The sequence below is a fragment of the Solea solea genome, chromosome 7 (assembly GCF_958295425.1).
Source record: "Solea solea chromosome 7, fSolSol10.1, whole genome shotgun sequence".
NCBI classification, from domain to species: domain Eukaryota; kingdom Metazoa; phylum Chordata; class Actinopteri; order Pleuronectiformes; family Soleidae; genus Solea; species Solea solea.
This window is the reverse complement of record NC_081140.1, coordinates 27688614-27711619: the sequence shown is the minus strand read 5'-3', so window position 1 is coordinate 27711619 and position 23006 is coordinate 27688614. Positions and strand designations below refer to the sequence as shown.

Genomic DNA, 23006 nt, shown 5'->3' with positions numbered 1-23006 from the left:
AGCTCTGACAGCGTAGTTTTTCCATTTGATAGTTGCAGCCAGGTGTGAGGAATCCTGCTAGTTAGAGAATAAAAACATCATCATCATCATCATCATTATTGCTCTCTCTCTCTCTGTCCTCTGCTTTTCACACACACACACACACACACACACGGTCACACTGTCTGTGTTTAAACATTCATGAGTTCTAAAGCTTCAGTTGTGATGGAGCAGATTTTATGCTGATGACATTGTTTACATACGTCTGCTCGCTCAGGTTTGACGATTTTTATGTTGTTGTCGTCGTCTGCTCGATGAACACATGATTAATGCTAAATTAACCATAAAGTAAGAGACACTAATTAATCAATATGCAGACTATATGCTACATTTACAACATGATAATCAAAGAAGACAAGATGGAAAGAAAAAGTGAGAGAATTGTAACAAATAAAACATATTCTTTAAAATATCCTTTCTGAGTTTTTTATGTTTATATAATAAACTACAGTATTTCGTTGTATATGAATACTCAGTACAACCCGCAATCTATGTCCATATTAAATTAAAGAAAAATAATCAGTGTTGGGGGTAATGTAACAAAGTAACACGTTACTCTAATCAGATTACATTGTCTGGAACGCATTACTGTTGATAAAGTCAGTAATCACGTTACAGTTACGAATCAAAAAATTATCTCATTACTTGTGCTTCTTTACGGGAGGACCAAAACCAAAAGACTTGACTCGAGGAGACAAAGAAGTCGAGGAAGGTTCTAATAATTCAAATTTTTTAAATTAGTATAAGAATCATTTTCAAGTCCTCAAAACTTCTACAAATTTGTTTGGGGAACCAAAAACAAACCTCCCGCGACCCTTGTGTGGGCCCCCGGCCCAGTCTTTGGAAATCACTGCTCTAAGGGAGCGATGCATTTTGCTGAAAACACAATTTTTTTACCAATTTTTGTGCCAAGAAAGGGCAGAAAAACACTTTTGTTCTGCTCTGTTCTTCTAACCTGGGGCTGAATTTCTACACCTGGAAACTTAAAAACAGAAAAACAATTTAAAAAACACACACACACAGGCCTCTTGAAAGTTGAATGTTCTTGTGGATTTGTTCTTGTAGCAGGAAGAAAAAACCTCATGGTATTTCTTTTTTACTTTTGTCTCGTAAACGGTTCAAACGCAGCAGGAACTCATGAATCCAAATCTCTCCGGTGTAAAACTTTCACAGCTTCTGTGTTTTTGGCCGATGGTTCAGAGAAATCACACGTTCACGCTGCTCTCTGGCTGGTTATCCATCACGATTTTGTATCTACTGCTGTTCTGAATGAATGGAAAAGCAAAGGGAGCAGAGAAATGCTCTCCGGTCCAGGATGCACCTGGAAATATCTTTGTAATCAGTGTTGTTGCCTTCAGCCCCCGACTCCTTCAATTAGTAACTTACTCTCCACATATTTAACCAGTTTCCATTAATCACGTTTCCTCTGGTGAGCTCACGCTGGAAGCTCCGTGACTCCTGCTCGCTGTAATGAGACACGGGAGGTTGGTAAAAAGGTGCTCGTAACGGCGTATAATTATGTCCGCGACTCCCACTCCTCTTTTCTGGAGGATTTAATGCCAGACAAAATCACGTTGTGCTCCATACGAGGGTTTGTTGTCCCAGAGTAATCACGGATGCAGCCGGCGGCTTCATTAGTGTGTGTTTCTGCAACACAGTCATTCGGGCCTTTGAACTGTGACCTATTTTTTTGTGCGGTAGCTCGATCCTCAACCATCCACCACCGCGTCACTGTTACCGACTGTAAATACCTGCAGTGTTGTAATGTAGCAAAGTACAAATAATTAGTTACTGTACTAAGTAGAAAATTCACGTATCTGTACGTTACTTTATTTATATTTCAAGCAGCTTATACTTGTACTACATTTCCTCTAACTCTTTGTTACTCGTTACTACCAAATAAAATCATTCACACGCTGCTACATAGCATTTAGTTTCTTTGCTCATAGACCCATATAGATGAGCAGAGACAGAAATTGAACCCACAACCTTCCAGTTAAAAGACAACTCACCCAATCACTCACTTACATTCTCACTCTCACTAACTCGTCTTGTGTGTCTTGCTGAAGACAGCTCACTCACTCACTCAGTCAGACACTCACTCACTCACTCGCATTCACACGCTGCAACATGGCGTTAAGTGTCTTGTTGAAGACGGCTCACTCACTCACACACTCACTCAGTCAGACACTCACTCACTCACACACACTGCAACATGGGGTTAAGTGTCTTTGCTCAAGGACACATAGACGAGCAGAGCCAGAAATTGAACCCACAACCTTCCACTTGAAAGACAACTCACCGTATCACTGAGCCACCATGGCTCAATCCTAACACCTCACTTTTTCAATACTTTTACTTCTAAAAATGTAAGTACATTTTATATTTTAGAAAATGATTTAAGTGATACTTAAGTACAGTTAATGTCATAAACTGACTTTTAATTAAAAAGTGACTTCATCTTCTAAAGTCATTTTCTGTTAACATACTTGTACTTTTACTCAAGAATCACTTTAAGGTGACTGTATGTTTGTCACAATCGCAATTTTCCATATTTGGACCTTATTTTCAAATAAGGAAGTAACTCAGGAACCGACTTCTGGTCGTTGTTGTTTCCTTCACTTACCTTTGTCTTCTTAACAATGTAATTATCACTAACAAATGTTGCATCAGTGTAATATCACAGAGACAACATGAGGAAGTGGCCTCATATAACGTTTTATGAGGATATTTTTAATTATGTTGTGCTCTTGCTCGTTCAATGAATGAAATGAAACGAAATAATGTATTAATAAAAGTAGGCACGGCACAACATAACCTGGTTTTAATGACACGACTATATCAACTGTTGTTTACACTAGCTCACTATTGCTAACACTTGTACTTAATTAGCTGCTGTGGTTTTAGCTGCAGCTGCAGTGTCAGGGTTCAGATCCATCAAAGGATTGTGGCGGTGCCAACACCCCACACAAGACAATCCAGAACTCTTTTCATGTGTCGTTCCATGCTGGTGGAATGACCGACCTAGCGCTACCAGAACTGAAACTGGATTCAAACTGGTGATTGTGATTGCTGTGAGGCAACAATTCTCGTCACTGCAACACTGTGTGGCCCCCTAAAGTCACTGCACACCTCCTTAAAAAATACCTTTTCCTACGATAAACAGTTTTACATTAATGAGTTGTTTAGTTCTTTGTTGAACGTTTGCTCTGGAGTATTAATAATGTCCGTTCAACCTTTACTTCTCCTCCGTCTCGCTGCCTCCTGCTCCCAGTGCTCGCCTGTCGGGCTCACTCGTCCTATTTCAAAAAGACGAACGGCCTTTCCGCTCAGCGACAGCTCAGACAGGTGCGAGGACGATGTAAATCCACGTCAAATCAGCTCCCATTGTGCCGCGGTGTGTCGAGCGCCCCCCCCCCACTGAATGGCCGAGGAACGGCCGTCATCGCGCCCGGAGTCTGTGAATTGTGCCTCGTGGTCAGCGTGTGATGCTGTCGAGATCTGGGACGGACAGACACACGGACAGAGACGGACGCTGTTCGCTCTCCAAAGGTGACCTGCTGCTATAATGCCAACACATTATCTGTTGGCAGGAGGAACAATGCTGCTTTCACCGCCGCAGTTCGGCCACAGTTGACTTCTCTGACCTATAAATCTGCCGCGGATAAGAAGTCAAAGAATCACAAGCCGGTGGAGATTAGAGCGTTTGTTATATGTTCGACACACTGTGAGCAGACGTGGCTCACGGGTCCCACTGTTCTTGTTCTTCAACCTGACTTTTATTAACTATTGTTAATGTGCAACAGAGGAATTAATTATTTCAGCTTGGGTGAATTGATACGATACTTGTTTTTTGTCCTGGACTGGATTGGTCAAAATCACCGGGTCGGATTTCAGAAACAGAAAAAATGTTCAATATCATTGATCCATAATCCCTTCATATCACATTGATGCTTGACAAATATTTAGATATTTGTCCTGATTTAGGAGATATATTTACATTTAAGTTAGGTTGTTTGTCTCTTTTGCGAGGATTGTGACATTACACTCTACTTAAATAAAAACAGCATACAATAATTTCCGTGTTCTACGGGCTCAGGAACTGTATTACATACTTTAAAAAAACCCTATTTTTACCTTTAGCTTGAGCGCAAGGGCCTCAAACTCAAATGACCCGGGGGCCATTGAATGTTTAGTTTGGTCAAATAGGGGGAAAAAAATAGTATTTGACATATTTGGTTTCTTAGAACCGTGCTTTGACTTCTCTGGAGAAGGTGGTAAAATCGTGTGCTATAAGTTCTGTGGAGGAGTTTATTCCACCGCTTTATAGCTTTATATGAAAATGCCGACTGTGCAAGAGGGTTTTTTTTTAAAGCCTGGGAATATGACACTTACCACTGACTGGATGAAGACCTCATAACTCTACATGTGTTATTGCAGATGTGTAAAGTTTTTAGGGGTGAGGTTTTCATGATGTGAAGATATCCAAAATTCGAAGCCACATCAGATCTGATCAAGAATTAAAGTTGATATCAGTATAATTTTTATCAACAATCTCTGCTGCTGCTTGTGTCTCTCTTCTGTCTCTACCTCACCTCCCTCTTGTCCTTTCTATCCCCCACCTCTCCTCTTGTCCCCCATGTTTCCTTTCACCACAACCTGTCTAGGCAGATGGCCGCACATCTTTGAGTCTGGTTCTTCCACTGATGCCTCTAGTGTTTGCTCATTGTGTGAAATGTTGGGTTCCTCTGCTCTCCATGACGTTGTCTACGTACAGAGCCTTGAGATAATGTATGTTGTGTTTCGGTGCTATACAAATAAAACTGAATTGAATTGAATTCACATCAACCTGGGGAAAACACTGGATAAGAGTCACTTTAGTGCATTTATAAAAGAGAAATAGACCTTCTTGATGTGTTGTCTCACATCAAGAAGGTCCCCGGTTTCGTATCACGGTTCGAACAAAGGCTTTTCTACGGTGGCCTGGAAGTGCAAACCATTGTTACAAATGTGAAACTTTTACAAGGCTTGAGACAAAGTTACATTTTTGAAAATACATTTACTAAACATGAGACACTTTTACAGAATGAGAAACACTTTGAAAAACATTTTCTTTTGTGTGTGACCTGCTATACAACTTTGCAACAAGAAAAGAAAGCTGTTGCACTCAACAACCTTTTTTATTTCATATTATTATGATTAGTCAGCCCCCCGCGACCCTCATGTGGAGGATAAAGCGGTAGAAAATGGATGGATCTTTCATTGTTGCATTAAGAAGGTCAGATCCAGGTTCAACTCTGGGTTTTTACTCTGGTTTCCTCCCACAGTCCAAAAACACCCAGATTAGCTTTATTGGACTCTCTCCAGATTGTCCGTAGGTGTTGATCCTGCGATGGACTGATGACCTCTCCAGGGTGTGACCCTCGCCAGGCCTCGGTGACCCCTCGTGTGTGGACGATGAAGCGGCAGATAATGAATGGAAAACATAATAGATAGAGAAGAGGAAAAGCAGGCAGGTTAAAGCAAGCGGAGATAAACAATTTCTCCCACACTGTTTCTCTTTATGGTTAAATTTCCTCACATCAAATCCCTCACTGGTACAAACTGCTCTCTGACAACATGCCCCCTCCAAAACACACTCATATTTCAGAACTCATAACGCTGAAGCCCAGAGTCATCCAGGCTGGAAATTGCCCATGGAGAATTCTTGTTCGGCTGGATATTATATGTGCCACATCCGACGCCGGCCTTTGTGAAGACCCTCTTCCCTGAATGGCCAATTTCACTCTCCTCGACGCTGACATTTCGACTATCAGACTGCCTTCAGTCACAGGGAGAGACATCTATCCCACCCCCCTCTTCAAATACAGTCAGAGCAGAATCTCTTTCTCCCAATACCCGGATACCCCCCCAGAGCCACCATCAACACCACCGGCGCCATACACCGCCGTCCCCGGCGGCAACATTATGCTGTCCTTGATGTTTTATCATTAGTTTGGGAGTGTGTGGTCCCCCACTGCTTTCTTTTGATGGAGTGCAGACAGTAAAGGCTCAGAGACAGCCAGATAATTTCCCCTGCTGTGACTCTCCCACAGCAAGAGGTTGTGCTATCTCTCCTCTGCAGCAGCGGCAGACAGATATACCCCTGATGAGGAAGCTTTCAGCCCTCCTTAGTAGTCGCACACCTGAATTGACCTCCATTTTGTCCGTCTGACTGTTTTTGTTTGATGGTGAGTGACGAGCCTAATCAGTGCTGTGCGGGGGTGAGAGACGTTTTGGTCGAGGCTCCGCTGGAGTCCACCAAGATGGTTTGATATTAATTATTGAGAGACGGGGTGGAAACTAGAAAATGCATTTCCTGATTGGCAGACATTAATTAGAAACTACATCAAAGCTGTCTTAACGAACGCCAATAAGAGTTCAGAAACGAGTTCAAACGATGCTAATTCACTGTGCGTTCTTTTAGTGGGATTTTGGGAGCAAAGAAAAACACATGCACACAAATGAATCTCGGCCTAGCAATTGTGAGCCAACGGTAACGACGCTGTACACCAGTGCTGTCAAACTCATTTTAGTAGTAAAATAACGGCATTATAACCTTTAAAAAAAACAAGATGTTTCCCTTTGTTTTACATTCAATAAAGTATCTTTTTTACAAAACATATTATGAGAAAAGTAAGTGCAATTTCAACAGTATAATGCCTAAGTTCTCTTTTTATACTTGTTGCTGTGTTCACACCAGATACAACAACAAGTATTTGCGTTGGCCGGGCCTAGCGGCATGATTGACACTTTTAACTTTTGCGGACCTAGCTGCCTGAGCTAGCATTGATAGCTTGTATGATTCAAAGCTCAAAATAGTAGTTCAGTAGCAGTAATTCTCATATGTACGCTACATATACCGCAAATTCTACCACTGTAGCGATGTTACTTTAGCTTCAAGCTACTTAGGCTAACTGCTACCATCCTTGTCCTCTCTTTCACTGCTTTGCTAGCACATGAACCAACCCCAGATTCAACGTTTGTTTGTTTTATCAGCGTTTACCACAGCTTCTGATACCTGTCCGGATTATCCCGTCCTCTTTGCTGTTATTAGTTGGACGATATAAACACACTGGACACAGAGAAGTTCAGATCCACAGCAAAACAAAAATAAAACTAAATACCAGCAGAGGGATTAGTAAAGATGTTTGACATGGATTACTTTCAGATTAATCTATGCTTTGTTTTTTTTAGATACGTGATGATGTTTTGTTAATGATTTTATCACCTTTAATTCATTTTTAAGTCGAAAAAATTCTAAATTAATCAAAACAACAAAATAACAGACATTATAAGGTAGAAACCTTATAACCAACCAGTGTTGTAATATAACAAAGTACAAATACTCCACTACATGTCCTCCAGCTGTATCTGTTACTCGTTACTACCAAATAATGGGTTTAAGTGTCTTGCTCAAGGACACATATACACTAGCAGAGCCCAGAATTGAACCCACAGGTTGAGAGTTGAGAGACACCTCGCCCTACCACTGATAAAACTTAAGTACATTTTATATTGAACATTTTATACTTACATTTTTATACTTAAGTACAGTAAATGGGGGTGGGGTAGCTCAGTGGTTAAGACTGGTATCTTGTGTGCAAAAGACATCAAGTTCAACTCCACCCCTTTGGATAAAATCATCTGCCTAATGACATGTAATGTAAAGTAAATGTCATAAACTTTAAGGCTTTTACTTAAGTAATATTGTAAAAAAAGTGACTTCAACTTCTACCAAAGACATTTTCTGGTAACATACTTGTACTTTTACTCGAGTATCATTTTAAGGTACTTTATACAAGACTTCACAGAGCTGCCAGAACAGTGAGAACTTCTCATCTTCAATGACCTTTGTCTGTTTCTTTACTCTTGTCCTCTCTTATTTCTTATATATGTTCTTTATTTTTTTTTGTTTACTCTTTTTTGTCTAGATGCTCCCACTACTATCCCCACACCCACCACCAACCCAGTCAACACGCAAGGTACTGTATGTCCCCACTACTGTCCCTCTCAACAACTCTGTCTTTCTGTGTGTGCGTGTGTGTGTGCATGTGCATGTGCGTGCATGCACATCACACACTCTGTGGTTGACCAGTTTCAATCTGATAGCGCTGCTGATAGGTGACATAGAGGACGGGCAGGGACGGACAGGGACGGGCAACGCGCGGCCGTCACAAACACCTGTCACGGACCTTTTTCTCCCTGTCACATGTTTGATCTGACGACACACAGCGCGCGACGCCACTTTGCTGTGCCCGCTATCTTATCAGCATCTGCAGCCAAATCTCCACCGGCCCATCCATCATAGTATCATAATGCCCTTTTGCATCTGCCCCCCTCCTCCTCAAGTCAATGTAACAAGTCACATTCTGTCCTTGCGAGGCCAAAAAACATCAATAACTACTCTCTATGAGACATAAAAAATAAATCAAAAGCAGTTAATTTCGCTGTTTCCAGCCGACTAACCTTTTGGCAGCCTCTGTGTGCACTATTTTACACTTAGTTTCATCTCTGTTGCTTAAAATTTCATTTTAATATTAAGCGTTTTTCCTTTTTTTTTTTTTTTTCAAATAACTATTATGTGGAAGAAAAAGCAGCAGCGCTAAGGCTACACAGAACAGATGGCAGAGCAACCTTGGGAGTTGACATTTGGATATGCCAGAATGTGACATTTTAATACAAAAACTATCCTTAAAGAATAGATCGTTTTATCAATAGCTGCTTTAGAAATACGGCAATTTCGGTCTCTTTGTTGTGGCCCCTCTGCAATTCTTGCAGTCATAGTTAACCAAAAAAAAGGAAAAAGGGGAAATCAATGTGAGGCCACAGCAACAGCTTCAATAATACTATATATACTATATATGAGTTACTGTCATCAGTGTCAGTGACACAAATATGGATGTAAATTTAGAAAAATAACAAGTCTTCATATAAATGTGGTATACAAGAAAAACATGTTTAGTCTCACTTTTTCTTGGCCAATTACATATTTATACATATACGTAATACATATGCGATCAAAAATGATTATGTCACTTTTCCATGACAATACAAAGAGATTGTATTTTGCTTTTGTAATATTTCATAAAACTCACGCACAAGTAACATCCAGGCGGAGCAGTTTTCCATTTGTAAAGAGGCTTCAGCTGAATTTAGCATCAACATTTAGCTTCAAACGATGTTTAAAATAGTGTGTTTTAATGTTTCACACATTTACACCAATATTTGTTGACCTATACATATATTAAACAGTTAAATCTAAATATTAAATGTTACACCTAGATGTTAAATCTAAATATTACATTTAAATGTATTATATCGGCAGCGAAAACACATGTTAACAAATGTTTACACTTTTTTACACTTTTTTTAAACATTCACAAACACTCAAAATCGCTTCTGTTTTATGTCACCATAACTCTTTAAGTTTTCTGTTTTATCCACTTCTTAAATGTGAATATTTTCTGGTTTCTTTGCTGCATTTTAAGGAAGAAATCATTATCACAGTGCTTTGTGATGCATTGATGTGAAAGTTAGGGTTTAATGATTGGAATGAATTTCATGTTTTTTTCTTTTTCCAATATCCAATTAAGAGATTTTGACCAGTATTGGAGGTCGCTTGACAGGGAGATTATGATTTGCCTTTATTTTTCTACATCCATAATAGGGCTTAATTGATCAATTATTAAATTAACCATCAAATCTTGTAATAACTGATCAGTTTGAGTGTTTTCTAAAACAAATTTTCTGACTTAAATGTGAATATTTGCTGGTTTCTTAACTCCATAGAGCAAATAAATCATTAAAACAAATATTCAAAACAAATAATTTTTGTGATTTAGAGTTTTGGGGAAACATAGATCTACATCTTTCAACATTTTCTGACAGGTTATGGACCAAAAAATCGATTCTAAGAAAAAGCATTAGTTACAAGTCACCTTGTTTTTATCTCTCTGGGTGTGACTCAGTCAAACAGGAAGTTGCTTTTGCCGAGCTGTGCATGACTCGGCAGTTTTTCCCCTCCCTTAAGCTCTTCTGCTCTGAATAACACCGATGCAGTCGCGTGTCTTCTGTGTTTTTCTGCTGTAACATTCCAGTAATTTCTGAAAAGACAGGCTGGAAAGAGGATTTGCCGTGATTTATGCAGTACATGCTGGGAGGATGTAATTGAGCTTTCTTGCAGTTGGCTGCTCTTCTAAATACCCTGTCACCAGGGCAATGCTAAGCCGGCTTGCAGTAGATTGCTACCGCGCTACCTTAATCAGCATAACGGCACAGTGTCGCATTCTCCTCGCGCCAACAAGGAAGTGCGCGCCGTGATTTCTTTATTCACGCTGTGTGAGTGTGAGTCAGTGTGAGTGCTGCTGCCACCAGCTGTGATTCTGCTGCTTTAATCAGTCTATGAACCAAGCTACTGCTACTACTGCTGCTGATGCTATAGCCTATATGCGCTTTTCCACTACATGGTCCCGACTCGCCTTTTTTGTTTTACCATCAGTGATAGAACCTGGTACCAGGTGTCTTTTTTTTGTTCCTGCTCTGACGAGGTTCCAAGCAAGCTGAGCCGATACTCAAATGTAACGTTATAGTTCCAAAACCTACTTATAGTTCCAAATTCTACTTATAGTTCCAAATCCAACTTAATTAATCTCCAACATTTAACAAAGGAAATGTCTAAAATATTTAACAGAGGAGTCTGGTACGTACAAGCAGCTATTTTTACTTAGTGATTATCTTTAAAATTACACCCAAAGTGGTTTCAAATCTTTGAAATATCCAGATTTGTAGGAAAATCAGGAAGAAGATGTTTCTGGAAATCAGGTGGAAATTTTAGGACCATCAAAGTAAATTGTAACCAATTTTGACAGAAACAAAAACAAGTGAAATAAAGTCAATTTGACGTTATTTGACGAAGATCTAAACAGACAAAAAAAAAAACTCCTCCACATGCTCTTTGTCAGTGGTTGTGTTTCTTGTGGACAGAGGGTTGAGTTTACCCACAATCCCCGGCTCTGGAGGAATAAAAGGCGGGAGTCTGTGGCAATAATGCTGCAGCTCATCAGACGCTCAAAAATGATCCAATTCAGTGCAAACGCAGGGACATGAGATCCCGGCTGAGCCTTCAGAGAATCCTCAGAATCCTCAGAAACGACAAAGGAACCAGGAATTATGTGACACATTTGATTGGAAGAAAAGAAAAAAAGCTTTTTCACAGATCTGCAGGGTTACATTTTCTAAATCTAAATTAATTAAAGGCACACATACTTGTAGGCGTAATATTGCGAGAATAAAGTTGTTATTTTATGAGAATAAAGCTGTAATTTTACAAGAATAGAGTCCTAATATTACGAGAACAAAGTCGTTATTTTAGGAGAATAAAGTCATAATATTAGGAGTATAAAGTCGTAATCTTTCAAGAATAAAATCGTTATCTTTAAAGAATAACGTCGTAATATTACAAGAATAAAGTCGTTATTTTAGGAGAATAAAGTCGTAATATTAGGAGTATAAAATTGTAATCTTTCAAGAACAAAGTCGTAATTTTACGAGAATAAAATCGTAATATTATGAGAATAAAGTCGTAATCTTTCGAGAATTAAGTTATAATTTTAAGAGAATAAAGTTATATTTTCAAATTAAAAACAGTGTAGGAGTTGCGGTAATTAGAGAAGTAAAGATGCCAAATCCATGTTGGCGACGACAGGATGGTAACAGAAGGGTTAACTAGAAACACATAATATACTCCGGTTTACACATGAATAAAGTGGTTTAAGGGTTTTATTTACACTTGAATCTGTGACTCTAACATGTGACGCACAGAAAACACTATCGCCCCAAAACGTAGGAATTTGTGTGATTTAGAGTCAGATGGTATTTTTAGGAATCCATTTCTGGCAGGTTTTCATCCGTGTCTGGTTGTGCTTGTTTCCTCGCTCACCCTCAGCGCTGGTACATGTGAAGTGTTGGCAGGTTTCCACGGCGATTTAGTCTGGAGATTGAAGCCCTCGACTGTGTGTGTGAGTGTACACGATTGACTCGAGCAAACACTGTAGTTCCGAGTGCCTTTATCAACGCGGTTCGTCCACAAACATTTACCAGCATCAGTGGAAACTCTCGCATGTATCATTTGTCTTTAAAGTTTTTCACTGGGAACAAAATGAAAGAATCGTTTAGAGATGCTAATCACTTCTTTGTTTACAGAGATTCGTCTGAAATTGGGATTTTCTCCAACCTGTACAGTTTTTCTCTTCTCTCTGTAAATGTTTATTAAAGAGGAAAAATACTCTAATAGTCAGTTTTAATTGGTCTCCAGGGAATGTGTTAGTCATGTGAGCCCACCCTCGAGTTAAAAGTCTGTCTTTGTTGCAGTAATATCTTCTCTGATCTTTTGAAATCTCTGATTTTCTCTATGGGGTTTGGTGCGGGAGAGTGAGCGGTTTTCAAACTTCATTTTCCAGCCAAGTTATTATAGATTTAAGCTGGTGTTGATTTTTATGAGGTAAGTCTTTTGTTAAGTGGTTAAACTGAGTTTTTCTTTCCGTGTCCTCGTCACAGGCTGGTTCATGGCGAAGTAGCTCTTTAAAGGAATATTTAAAATACCCAAAACATTAGACTTTATTCTCGTAAAATTGCGACTTTATTCTTGAAATATTACGACTTTTTTCTCGTAAGATTTGGACTTTTCTCATAATATTACAACTTTATTCTCAAAACATTACGACTTTATTCTCATAAAATTATGACTTTATTCTCAAAAAATTATGACTTTTTTCTAATATTATTGCGACTTATTTCTCGTAATATTTCGATTTTATTCTCATGATGAATGCTGTGTGCAGATGAACTTTAAGTTTGTCAGCTTCATGCGGAGCCAACAAGGTGTTTTCTATTATTGTGTGAACCAATATAAAGGTGCTCGCAACTCGTTGTGCAAAGAAAACGCCACTATTTTCATTCATTTACCATTTAATATTCAGCCAGGCCATCATCTGTATTTCAGACCCCTCTATTCAATGTCAGAGCCGTGTTGATCCATCTTCAAATCGCTGTTTGTGTCGTTACAAAAGACTCTGGGGAATCGATTTAGTGAGCCGGCAGTGGAATTCAAGCGAGGACAATATGGCGCTGTGTTGACGGTCTGGCACAACAGCGAATACAAGACAAATGATTTGGGGTGGAAGTATGCTCCACTCATTATGTTGATTCTCCCCCTTTTTTTGAACGACAACAACGTAGGAAAGCCGTGTGATGTGAGGAGGTTCAGTGCTATTGACGGTGGATTGTGTGGCGATGTCCTCATTGTCTCGCTGCCGCTCCACGACGCGGTGAGAGTGAGAGTCCATTCAGTGCCGGTGATGGCAAAAAAAAAAAGCAGGAGAGTCATTGTTTCAATTGTGTCCATGTAATTACATCTATAAATTGTAGTGGCCATTGTGAGTGAGTGGGTGAGTGCGTGTGTGTGTGTGTGTGTGGACAGGAAAGAACTATAAAAAGCAGGGATGTCCCAGTCACCTTTTCTGACCTTTACTCCCGTTCCAATCTTTTTTACTCGTCACAATTTGCCAAGTCGTGGTCTGATATTTGCCTGGATCAAAGGGGGCACGGCACACTGTCAGCGTAATAAATAACATTCCTGACTGATTTGTTAGAGAGAGACAAAACAGACTGGTTTGACGTCTATCTGAGAGACAGAGACAGCAGCACTGTAGCAAAACGTTAAACTCCTAAATTAAAACGGGTTGCACAACTTTTACGAGCTGTTTGTATTATTTAAATGTTCAGTGTATCTACTCATATGTTATTAATAACCCTTCTGTTACCATAATGTTTCCATGAAGGCTTCCCCTACACCGTGTTTCTGTTGACATAAAAAAAAAACACATACCGGAGATTAATCTCTGGTACCATGGACGGATTAGTGCAAGAACGAGACGCTGTCAGCGACACACATTATATCCGCCAAAAAAATGCAACGGTAATGCAAAAACGACCCGTGAAAATACATAAGTGGCGAGTTATTAAATTAATACTTGTGACTTGTATTACTGCGTATTTTATACTTATACAGTATTATTTATGTTTCAAAAGGCAGCAGCCGTTTATGTCAAAGGCCAAACACTTTATATTACATTCCATGTTTCCATTATAGACTGTGAAGGAGGTAAGTTGAAAGAATACTGAAGCACTTTCTAACAGTATCTAGAAAGAGAGTGACTTTGACTTTATAGTTTACAGAGCAGAGGTCACTTTTATTTAATTAGCAGCTCTTTATTATTATCATTACTAGGCAGTGTCTTGTTCTGTTTGAAAGGCAGCAATTAATAACCATTAAAGGTCCAAACCTCTAAAGAATGTGTTTATATAATCACATATACATAATAATCATGACATCTTGATTGTTCTTCTGACAATAATCGTACCACCAAACTGCAAACTGTTAATAATATACATTCTACATTCTTATTCTTATTATTTTAACTCTTTTTTTATATTCTTAGTGTTAATATCTTAATATGTTGTAAAAAAAAAAAATGGTGATGCATGTTTATTATTCATTATCTTTATCTTTAATGTCTTTACTGCAGTCAGAATGTAAATTTCCCCACAGGGACAAATAAATGACTTGATCTTATTTTATCAAAATCTCTAATCGTGACATCCCTAATCTGTACTTTTCATTACCGTAACTCCTAGACTATGGACTGGTGATCTGTCGCCCTATGTCAGTTGAGATTGGCACATAACCAACCTTCACCGACTCTCATGTGGACGATAAAGCAGTAGAAGATGGATGAACCGTTACCGGAAAGCAGAGAAATAGCTTTAATTGTTCCCATATACTTTACGTTTAGAACCTTTACAGTAGAACCTGAGTGGCTTCTGTGGAATGAGCGTCCAATCACCAATGCCACGCGAAAGTATCTCGTCCATCCTAGGTCCTAGGATCCTAGGAGACTATGGTTTCTTCTCTGCAGACGTTTCCACAAGAGATAAAAGTGTTGTACAGCTCCGAAAAGTGTTCCGTCATCCGGAGAAGCCCAGCGCTGATTGGCCGTCGCTTTGTTGCCTAAGCGTGATTTTTTGCAAAAGTTGAAAAATGTCAAATTTCAACTTGAGCGCCAGACGTGATAAGTGTGTGGCTGCAATAACGCAAAAACACTACCAATTCTCAACCACTAGATGACATCAATGGACCACGTCAAACCTTAAAACACTGAATTAGATCACATTGAACACTCAGGCTTTAGTAATGACTAAAGCACACCAAATTGGTGCAATGTCACCGTGGTTACCGTCAAACAAAAAAATAACAATAAGTGCTTGTGGGAAAGTGCTGGGGCCAGCAAATGTTGATGTCCTATCAATCAAAAAAAAAAAGATCAGCTGTGAGATCGGGATCAGGACATCAGTAATTAAAGTGGGGGGGAGTGACATTACGTTCCGCGTAATGAGCTCTGTGACGAGTTCTAATCTCAACGCTGACAGGTAAGTCAGACAGGACGTTCTCTGTTTCTGACCACAGTGGCAATTAGTCATTCCACTACTGAGACGTGCGTGTGTGTGTGTGTGTGCGTGTGACTGTAAACCATGTGATAGTGGGAGTTCAGAGGTGGTGGATTTTCAGAAGCATCAGCGACAAATCCTCTTTATTTCGCCCATAAATCCCCGCGGCTGTGCACTTCCTGTCAGGACGCCAGCCTGGGCGTCGTGTCAGCCCCCCCCCCGATCGATCGCCATACACGCCCGGGCTACATTACATTACACACACACACATCATCAAATTCTACTTATTGCAAGTGCTGTAAGAGGACGGTGGAAACATGAACATGTGCCACAGTGGCACGATTAACCGTCACACGGATTATTGCGCACTGTTAATGATGTAACCTAGATTCACCTGATTAAACGACAATATCCGTTTCTTGTGAATTCCCTGGATGTTCTGTGCTCTGCAGTTAAGATTTCCACCCGCAGGGGGCGCACACTCACCAAAAGCACCAACATAATAAGCGATAGAAGAAGTCGAGTCGTCTTCTGCTTCGAAAAGTGTGAAGCAAAGTTATAATAGTTTTAGTTTTTATCTAATTTTGACTTTTTGTTTTTAAAATGAGTAAATTGCCATTTAATGTTGTAATGTATCAAAGTACAAATACTTTGTTACTGTATTTGAGTACAAAATTCACATATCTGTACTTTATTTCCGGCAACTTTATATTTCCTCTAACTCTCTCTGTTACTCGTTACTACCAAATCAAATCAGAATAAGAAGAGTTGGTATTATGGTCTGTATTTGTATAGAGCTTTTCTAGTGTTGATGAGCTGCACTACAGTTTTCACCGTGTCTTGCTCACGGACACATATAGACTAGCAGAGCCGGGAATTGAACCCACAACCTCCCAGTTCCAGTCACTTACGTCTGTTTTCTTAACAATGTCGTAAAAACATGTCTTACTATCATAATAACATTATCATCATAATAGCATTATATTATATCGTAATAATATAATGCCTGAGAAACATATAAATGTGGTCAAATTCTGCTGTAATACAAGAAAAACTGGCTTAAAACTGCAAATGAAGTGACTTTTACTATTACTAAGTAATATTATAATAATAATAAAAAAGTGAATCTCTATATGCACAGGTGGCAAACCTTTTAAAATTGTTAATCCTTTAAAAAGTGCATAAGATTTTGCTTTGAGCCAAAGGTTTCACAGCAACATTAGCACGGGGGGCATCTTGTGATGTGCAATTGCGAGTTTACTAATTAACAAGAAAAGTTCTGTCTCGGTTGAGCACCTTTTTTTCAAAATGGCCTGGTGTGCGGTGCAGCGAGCCGCTGCTGTGCACCGGTGTGTGTGAAACAGTTTGTTTACTGTGTCAGCGATGCCAGATAGCACAGCCTCATTCCCGCAGGAGAGAGAGAGAGAGAACACGTCCATGCTCCATGTTAATGAACATTCACCCACCAAAGGGCCTGCAGTGTAAAGTCCTGTCTCCCCCCACACACATACACACACACACCTTGGTGCCCTCACCTTGATCCCCGCTGTCTTTCTTTTGACACATCTACGAGGAATGGTGCCGGATCTCAGCCCCCACAGTGCTAGACGAAGGAGAGTTCTTATTTAACAGGGTGGAAAAACCTTCCCAGAGTAAGAACCGAGGCTCTTATCACAAAAAAATGTCAAAGAGAGACTACAAAAAAAAATCCCCTCAGTGCACCTTCAGTATCGACGGTCATGGTTGGCTGCACGTCATGTTGTCCATATCAAGTACACTCCTGAGCAGGAGAGAAAAACATGGTCTCTTGTTTAACGTATTAAACACGACAATAAGCATGAGCATAGTTTCTCGTCTTTTATTCACTCGTCTCTGTTGTTGAATGACATTCAAGAGGTCTGTAGATTCTCAGTCATTCAGGTCGTAGTTATCCAAAGCCCCTTTTACCACCTATGGTCCCAGCTCGCCTCACCACGACATGGCACGGCACAGTTTAAGTTGGTTTTCCACTACAAAAATAGTACCTACTCATTTCGGGCGGAGTCATCACTGCACGGCTGCATGAAACTGCCGTGACTTTGTTTTACACGTGACAAACGAGTGACTAGTGACTTGTAAAGCAGTTGTTTTCAGTGTAACTGAATCATTAGAATCAGTTCATTAAAAATATTTGTTCAGTACTTCCTCCATGACCGGAGCACGGGACTGAAAATTGAAAAAAAATACAACTGGTAATTGTTGGAGATTAACCTATGTCACCCGGGACTGGTTTTAGCACCCCCCTGAGACCCACATGTGGAGCATAAAGTGGAAGAAAATGAATTAATTAAAATTAATTGATATTTAAGCATGCTGTTTTCACACTGGAGTTTACAAAAATTTCCTTTTTTTTTTGAAGAAAAGGTGCTTTTGAACAATATTTTTTGGAGTATCATCTGCATAGAAGGGAAATGCTGCCCAAATTGACATTCCGTGTAATGAGCTCTGTGTAACCAAACTCATTCGTTCATTCATGGTTCACACCTGGCACGATGCTTGGTAAAAATCCCACATTTTTAGGATTGCTAAATCTTTTTAACTGATCTCGAATTAGGCATTGTTCAGCTTAATTATTGTGTCGGACATCTCTTCCGGTGATGGCACTCTGACCAATGAGTGCCCGGCAGTCTGGCGACGTCATGCCTAGTATCGCCTCAGCTCGCTTGGAAAAGTACCTGAGCTCTTTTTTAAGCTGTACATTTCAGTTCTCAAACTTTTTCTTGGTTTTCATGTATTTAGATTCAGCCTGGAGACTCAAACAATTGTACGCAACATGTGAAAAAATGGCGAGAGGCTGAAACAGTGCAGTGTGAACACTCTCATCTATAATTTAAAACACAACCGGAATGTAGCAGCGGCACATCTGTTGTGAATCAGGCCTTACTAGTGCCCATTTTGAAAAGTTTGGTACAAAGAGCTCATTACGAGGCATTATTTCCCACAGTACAGATGATACCACCTAAAATATTGTTAAACAGCAGGGTAGATGAATTTAAGCAGTTTTAAGACTCGGATATCAGTCTGTGGCAAATTCAAGTTTTTTTTCAAGGGTTAGTAGAAACACAGGATACGATGTTTTGGCCCAGGATTAATTTGCTTCGCCAACCCCTTGCATGTTCTCCCCCTGTGTGTAAGTTGTTTTTTTCCAACTTTTAGAATGGAAAGAACCATTTCGTCACTTTTGACACCCAAAAATAAAACCAGCGACACACCAGTTCCACCCCAGAGCTTTATTTAACGTTGAGATGTGAAAGTGTCAGTAGCCTCGTCCTCGGTGTGGAGGAAAATTCTCTGCTCCGCTCGCCTTTTTATCAAAATCATTCAGGTCCAGGTTAAGCGTGACTAGTGAGTGATGGAAAATTGAGCTGCTCTCTCATGCAGCACAGAACAAGTACAGCCATTCCCTCAACCGCCGCTACCCCATCAGTGCAAATGCGCCCAGTTATAGACTATTGATAAATGCCCCAAAACTATTCTGAGACCGGACATTTAAAGGGTTCAAATTCTCTGGCTTGTTCTTCTCCTGAGGTGCAAGATGATAAATCTGGTTAAATGTGGCAACAGTGATACTCGGTGACACCTGAGGTTGGCGGCGTATTTCTCTGCCTGAGGACACCAGACGCCAATTTATCCTCAAACTTGTGTCTGTCTCTGATGATTGAGCTCTATAACTTCCAGAAATTGCCTTTTAAATCACAATATATTTTAACAAGGTGGTAACTCTGCTGCTGAAAACTGTGTTCAATGTTTCATGGTGAAAGAATATTTTTCCAACACTGCTCACTCTAGAGAGGAGCTCTTACAAGACTCATAACTTAAATTTATAATACATATTTTCATTTATTCATTACCTAAAAAGTTAAAAACTGTCATGTTTTTGTTACCTTACAATGAGCCCTTTAAATTAGTTACACAGATAGTGCTTCTCAAAGTCATGAAAGGATCTTCAAACTGAATTTCAAGGATGTCATGTTATCAAAATGAGCTAAAGGACCCTTCCAGTGCGAAGAATTACCAAGAATTTAATTGTTTCGTTCCAACAGCACAGCATAATTACCCACAATCCTTTGTGCGCACATGTTTTGGCATTTTGAAAATGTGACTGTGGAGCTGTGACAGCTACATGTGTAGTTTTATAATTTAACTATTTTCTGTGTCTACCATCAGTGTGCTGTAACTGTAAAGTCTGATTACATGTAATATATGTTTGTATACGTCGCTTCCTCTCTTGCACCAAAGTCCATTGAGAAACTACTGCTGCCTCGTGTGGTCAGTTTGTGTCACTGAGGTTAATAGTAATAAACATTGAGTCAACTAAATAACACATGTGAACTGACTTATGGGGGCAGAAATAAATCAACAACACCTTTGTGTCAGTATCTTAAATTGCTGATTTACACGTTGGACTTTGGTGCAGGAGAGTGAGTGGGTTAAAACTTTAATATTCTTTATAAGTGGGTCAGAACCTCGTACAAACACACACTTCTCTTCAAACTGTATTTTTTGTTAGCTGGTGTTGCTAGTTAGCTTATGCCAGCAGTTGATTGTATTAAATATATAAAATACACAATAACAGTTCACCCACACATTCTTCACGTTTTGCTAGCATTAGCTCTGTGGGATCTGATCAGGAAGAATCCTCGACTTTCACTAAATCCTGTCCACTGGTTCTTTCTTGGAAGAGACATTATTTTACATGTTTTCGTTTATATAGCTTAACACAAAGGTGCCTCAAAAGAATGAATAAAATAACTTTTGTGCTAACTATAAAGCTGCTATGTCTAGCTTTACGGGTTGAAAAAATCAAACTATTAAACTATATTTATTCTCACAATTCTTCTTTTTAAAGTAATATGCAAATTGCTTTTGTGAATTTAAATGTGAATTCTGTCATAGACGATGAAGTGGTGACATTTTGAATGAATGGTGACGAAAATAGAAGTGGGAAAAAATATAAAATGTGAATTAGGGGGATTATAAATTTGCAAACTTATTGGCAGTAGGTGGTGGGATTTGTCGGTAAGAACTAAATAGTGTAATTGTGTCTTTGTGGACCCAAATTTCTCTCCTTATTTTCCTTCTCTAAAGCCTTTTTACAGTAAGTGTTTCCTCTCTTCAGGTGGGTCGTCACGCTAAAACTCTTCCAGGGAACATAAAGCCATTTGCTTTATCTCGACAGTCTTAACAATTTAATGGTCACGGTTTGGACACATCTGTGTGAATGCGTTAGCTTTAGCTTTAGTGACCGGACGAGGCTTTTCTGATCATACCATTATTGTTATTTTTTACGGTTATTGTCCTGTTCCCAGACTCTAGAGCCGGAGAGGGGGCGCCGCAGAAAATTGACCACGCTGTCATCGGGGGAGTGGTTGCCGTGGTGATGTTTGCCATCCTCTGTGCACTCATCGTTCTTGGTCGATACTTTGCCAGACACAAAGGTAAAAGGACTGGCGGTGCAATCACACTTGATCATGAACACATCTCAAGAGTTCAAGTGTTTTTTTTTTCCTGAGTGCAATGAGATTGAGGTGCACATGAGGAGGAGGAGGAGGAGGAAGGGTTGGATAATTTTGTCTGCACTGTTTTGCAGGAACTTACTTCACGCATGAAGCCAAAGGGGCGGACGACGCCGCTGATGCAGACACGGCCATCATCAACGCGGAGGGCGGACACAACAACACAGACGAGAAGAAGGAGTACTATATCTGAAGTGGACAGGCCAGGAGAGACGGGTGGGAACACTGCTGGCGATGTTGGTGTTGGTAGTGTTGGTGGTGGTGGTGGTGGTGGCGCTATAGGAGCATTATGTCTAACTCTGTTTGGTTACGAGACGGCACGAGGGCAGGGAGGGAGCGTAAGGTTTAAAGGAGGAAGAGAAGAGAAGAAAGAAAAATGTGGAAAGTAGGACTGCCGTGTCCAAGTGGTAATAAGAGGCATTGCTGAGTCTCCTATCCGACCCTTCCTGGACTGCTGGGGCTGATTCTGTACAGTTCAATTATTTTACAGACAATTTTGTGCCTTGTTCTATATCCTTTTTGTTTGTTTCTGTTGTTTATTTTCCCCTGTCACATGCTTTTTGGATTGGATTCTTCTTTTTTCTTTTTTTTTTCCCTTTTACTTGCATCTGATCTTTCTGAGGAGATGAAAAGGCCTGGTGCTCGTCTACGAGTGTGTTTGTGCTGCAGCAGGCGTTAAACTCATGTACCCACACCTGAGGAGACAGCTAATTAACACTTAACTAGAAGACAGTAAGTTATTATGGTAGTGCAACTAAAACCCAGACTTAAAAATATACGTAAACACAAGAGAGTCACGTTTTCCTCATTGTCGCAGTGCTGTTGTATCTCACCAAACTTTAAAGTACAACTGGGTCCCGGTTGTATTTTAAGACAATTCCTAACAGTTGGGTACGATTTAGCATTTCCTAACTGGGACTGACTGGGTCGGGACCCACAGATTTATTTCAGGTCCCCAAAAACAAATTTGCAGACTTTCCCCCAACCTTTAGTTAAGATTTATGTGTACGTGTTTAAAATGATGGTTGTAATTTATGACATTTATATTGTGAATTGGGTCACAATAGTTTGTTTGTGAGGGGAACATTGTGCTCGAGTATTGTGAGAGTTGTTAAGTGCCATGACATGGATTTGTTTTTAAATTCTCTAGAGAAAGTCAGAAATGTCAGTTACTCTCTGCAGGCAGGTCTTGGTATAACATCCGTAGTTTACACTTAACCTTTCTCCAGAGTTCCTTGAACCCAACATTATTTCAAAACTGAACAACTAATGTGCAACTCTCATTAAAGCAGAACTATGCAGGATTTTTCTTTTTTTACCCTAATTTAACAGCTCCAGAGTCATTGTCATGGACTGTCTCCACTGCCCCCTACTGTCTGTTTGTGGGAAACCAGCCTTTGCAAGATCAGGAGTCCTCAGAGTCAGCAGGTTTCTCAAAGTCTTGGGTCTAGGGAGAAACACTTACTGCTTCACGGCACTACACACACACACACACACACACCCTCGCCAGTTTACCGTATATAAGATCACGGCAGAGACGGCAAAATAGAAGCAGAGAAAACAGTTGTCGGAGAAAGCAAAGAAGAGGGAACGACGGTAGATTTATGTTTACGTTGGTGTCGTAAAAAAATATGTACTCCCAAACTGTAGGGGGAACAGTAAGGGTGAAAAAGCGACCAGACTTGCAAAGTTCTGCTTTAACACAAAAACCATAAATGATCATCACAACATTTTTGTTGTTCCCATTTTAAACTCTGAAACAATGTAGAGCACCATCTAGTGGTGCCTATTCCTTAACTTTCCTGTTCATTTCAATAAAAAAAAAACAATATGTATGTTTAGGCAAAGTTGTAAAAAACAAAATTC

At 39.8% G+C, this 23006-nt stretch overlaps 1 protein-coding gene across 3 annotated transcripts in view; it reads left to right on the top strand.

The window, feature by feature from the left end:
- The window catches only part of cadm1b (cell adhesion molecule 1b), a 213789-nt gene extending 191115 nt beyond the window's left edge, over positions 1–22674 (top strand). For 2 of the 3 annotated variants that reach the window (XM_058634123.1, XM_058634122.1), the window contains 3 exons: positions 8013–8063; positions 20934–21062; positions 21215–22674. In XM_058634123.1, the coding sequence (XP_058490106.1) occupies positions 8013–8063; positions 20934–21062; positions 21215–21333 (299 nt within the window). In that variant the 3' untranslated portion in view covers positions 21334–22674. The remainder of the gene's footprint in view (positions 1–8012; positions 8064–20933; positions 21063–21214) is intronic. The other variant, XM_058634124.1, reaches the window with a different exon arrangement.
- Positions 22675–23006: the final 332 nt, after the last annotated feature.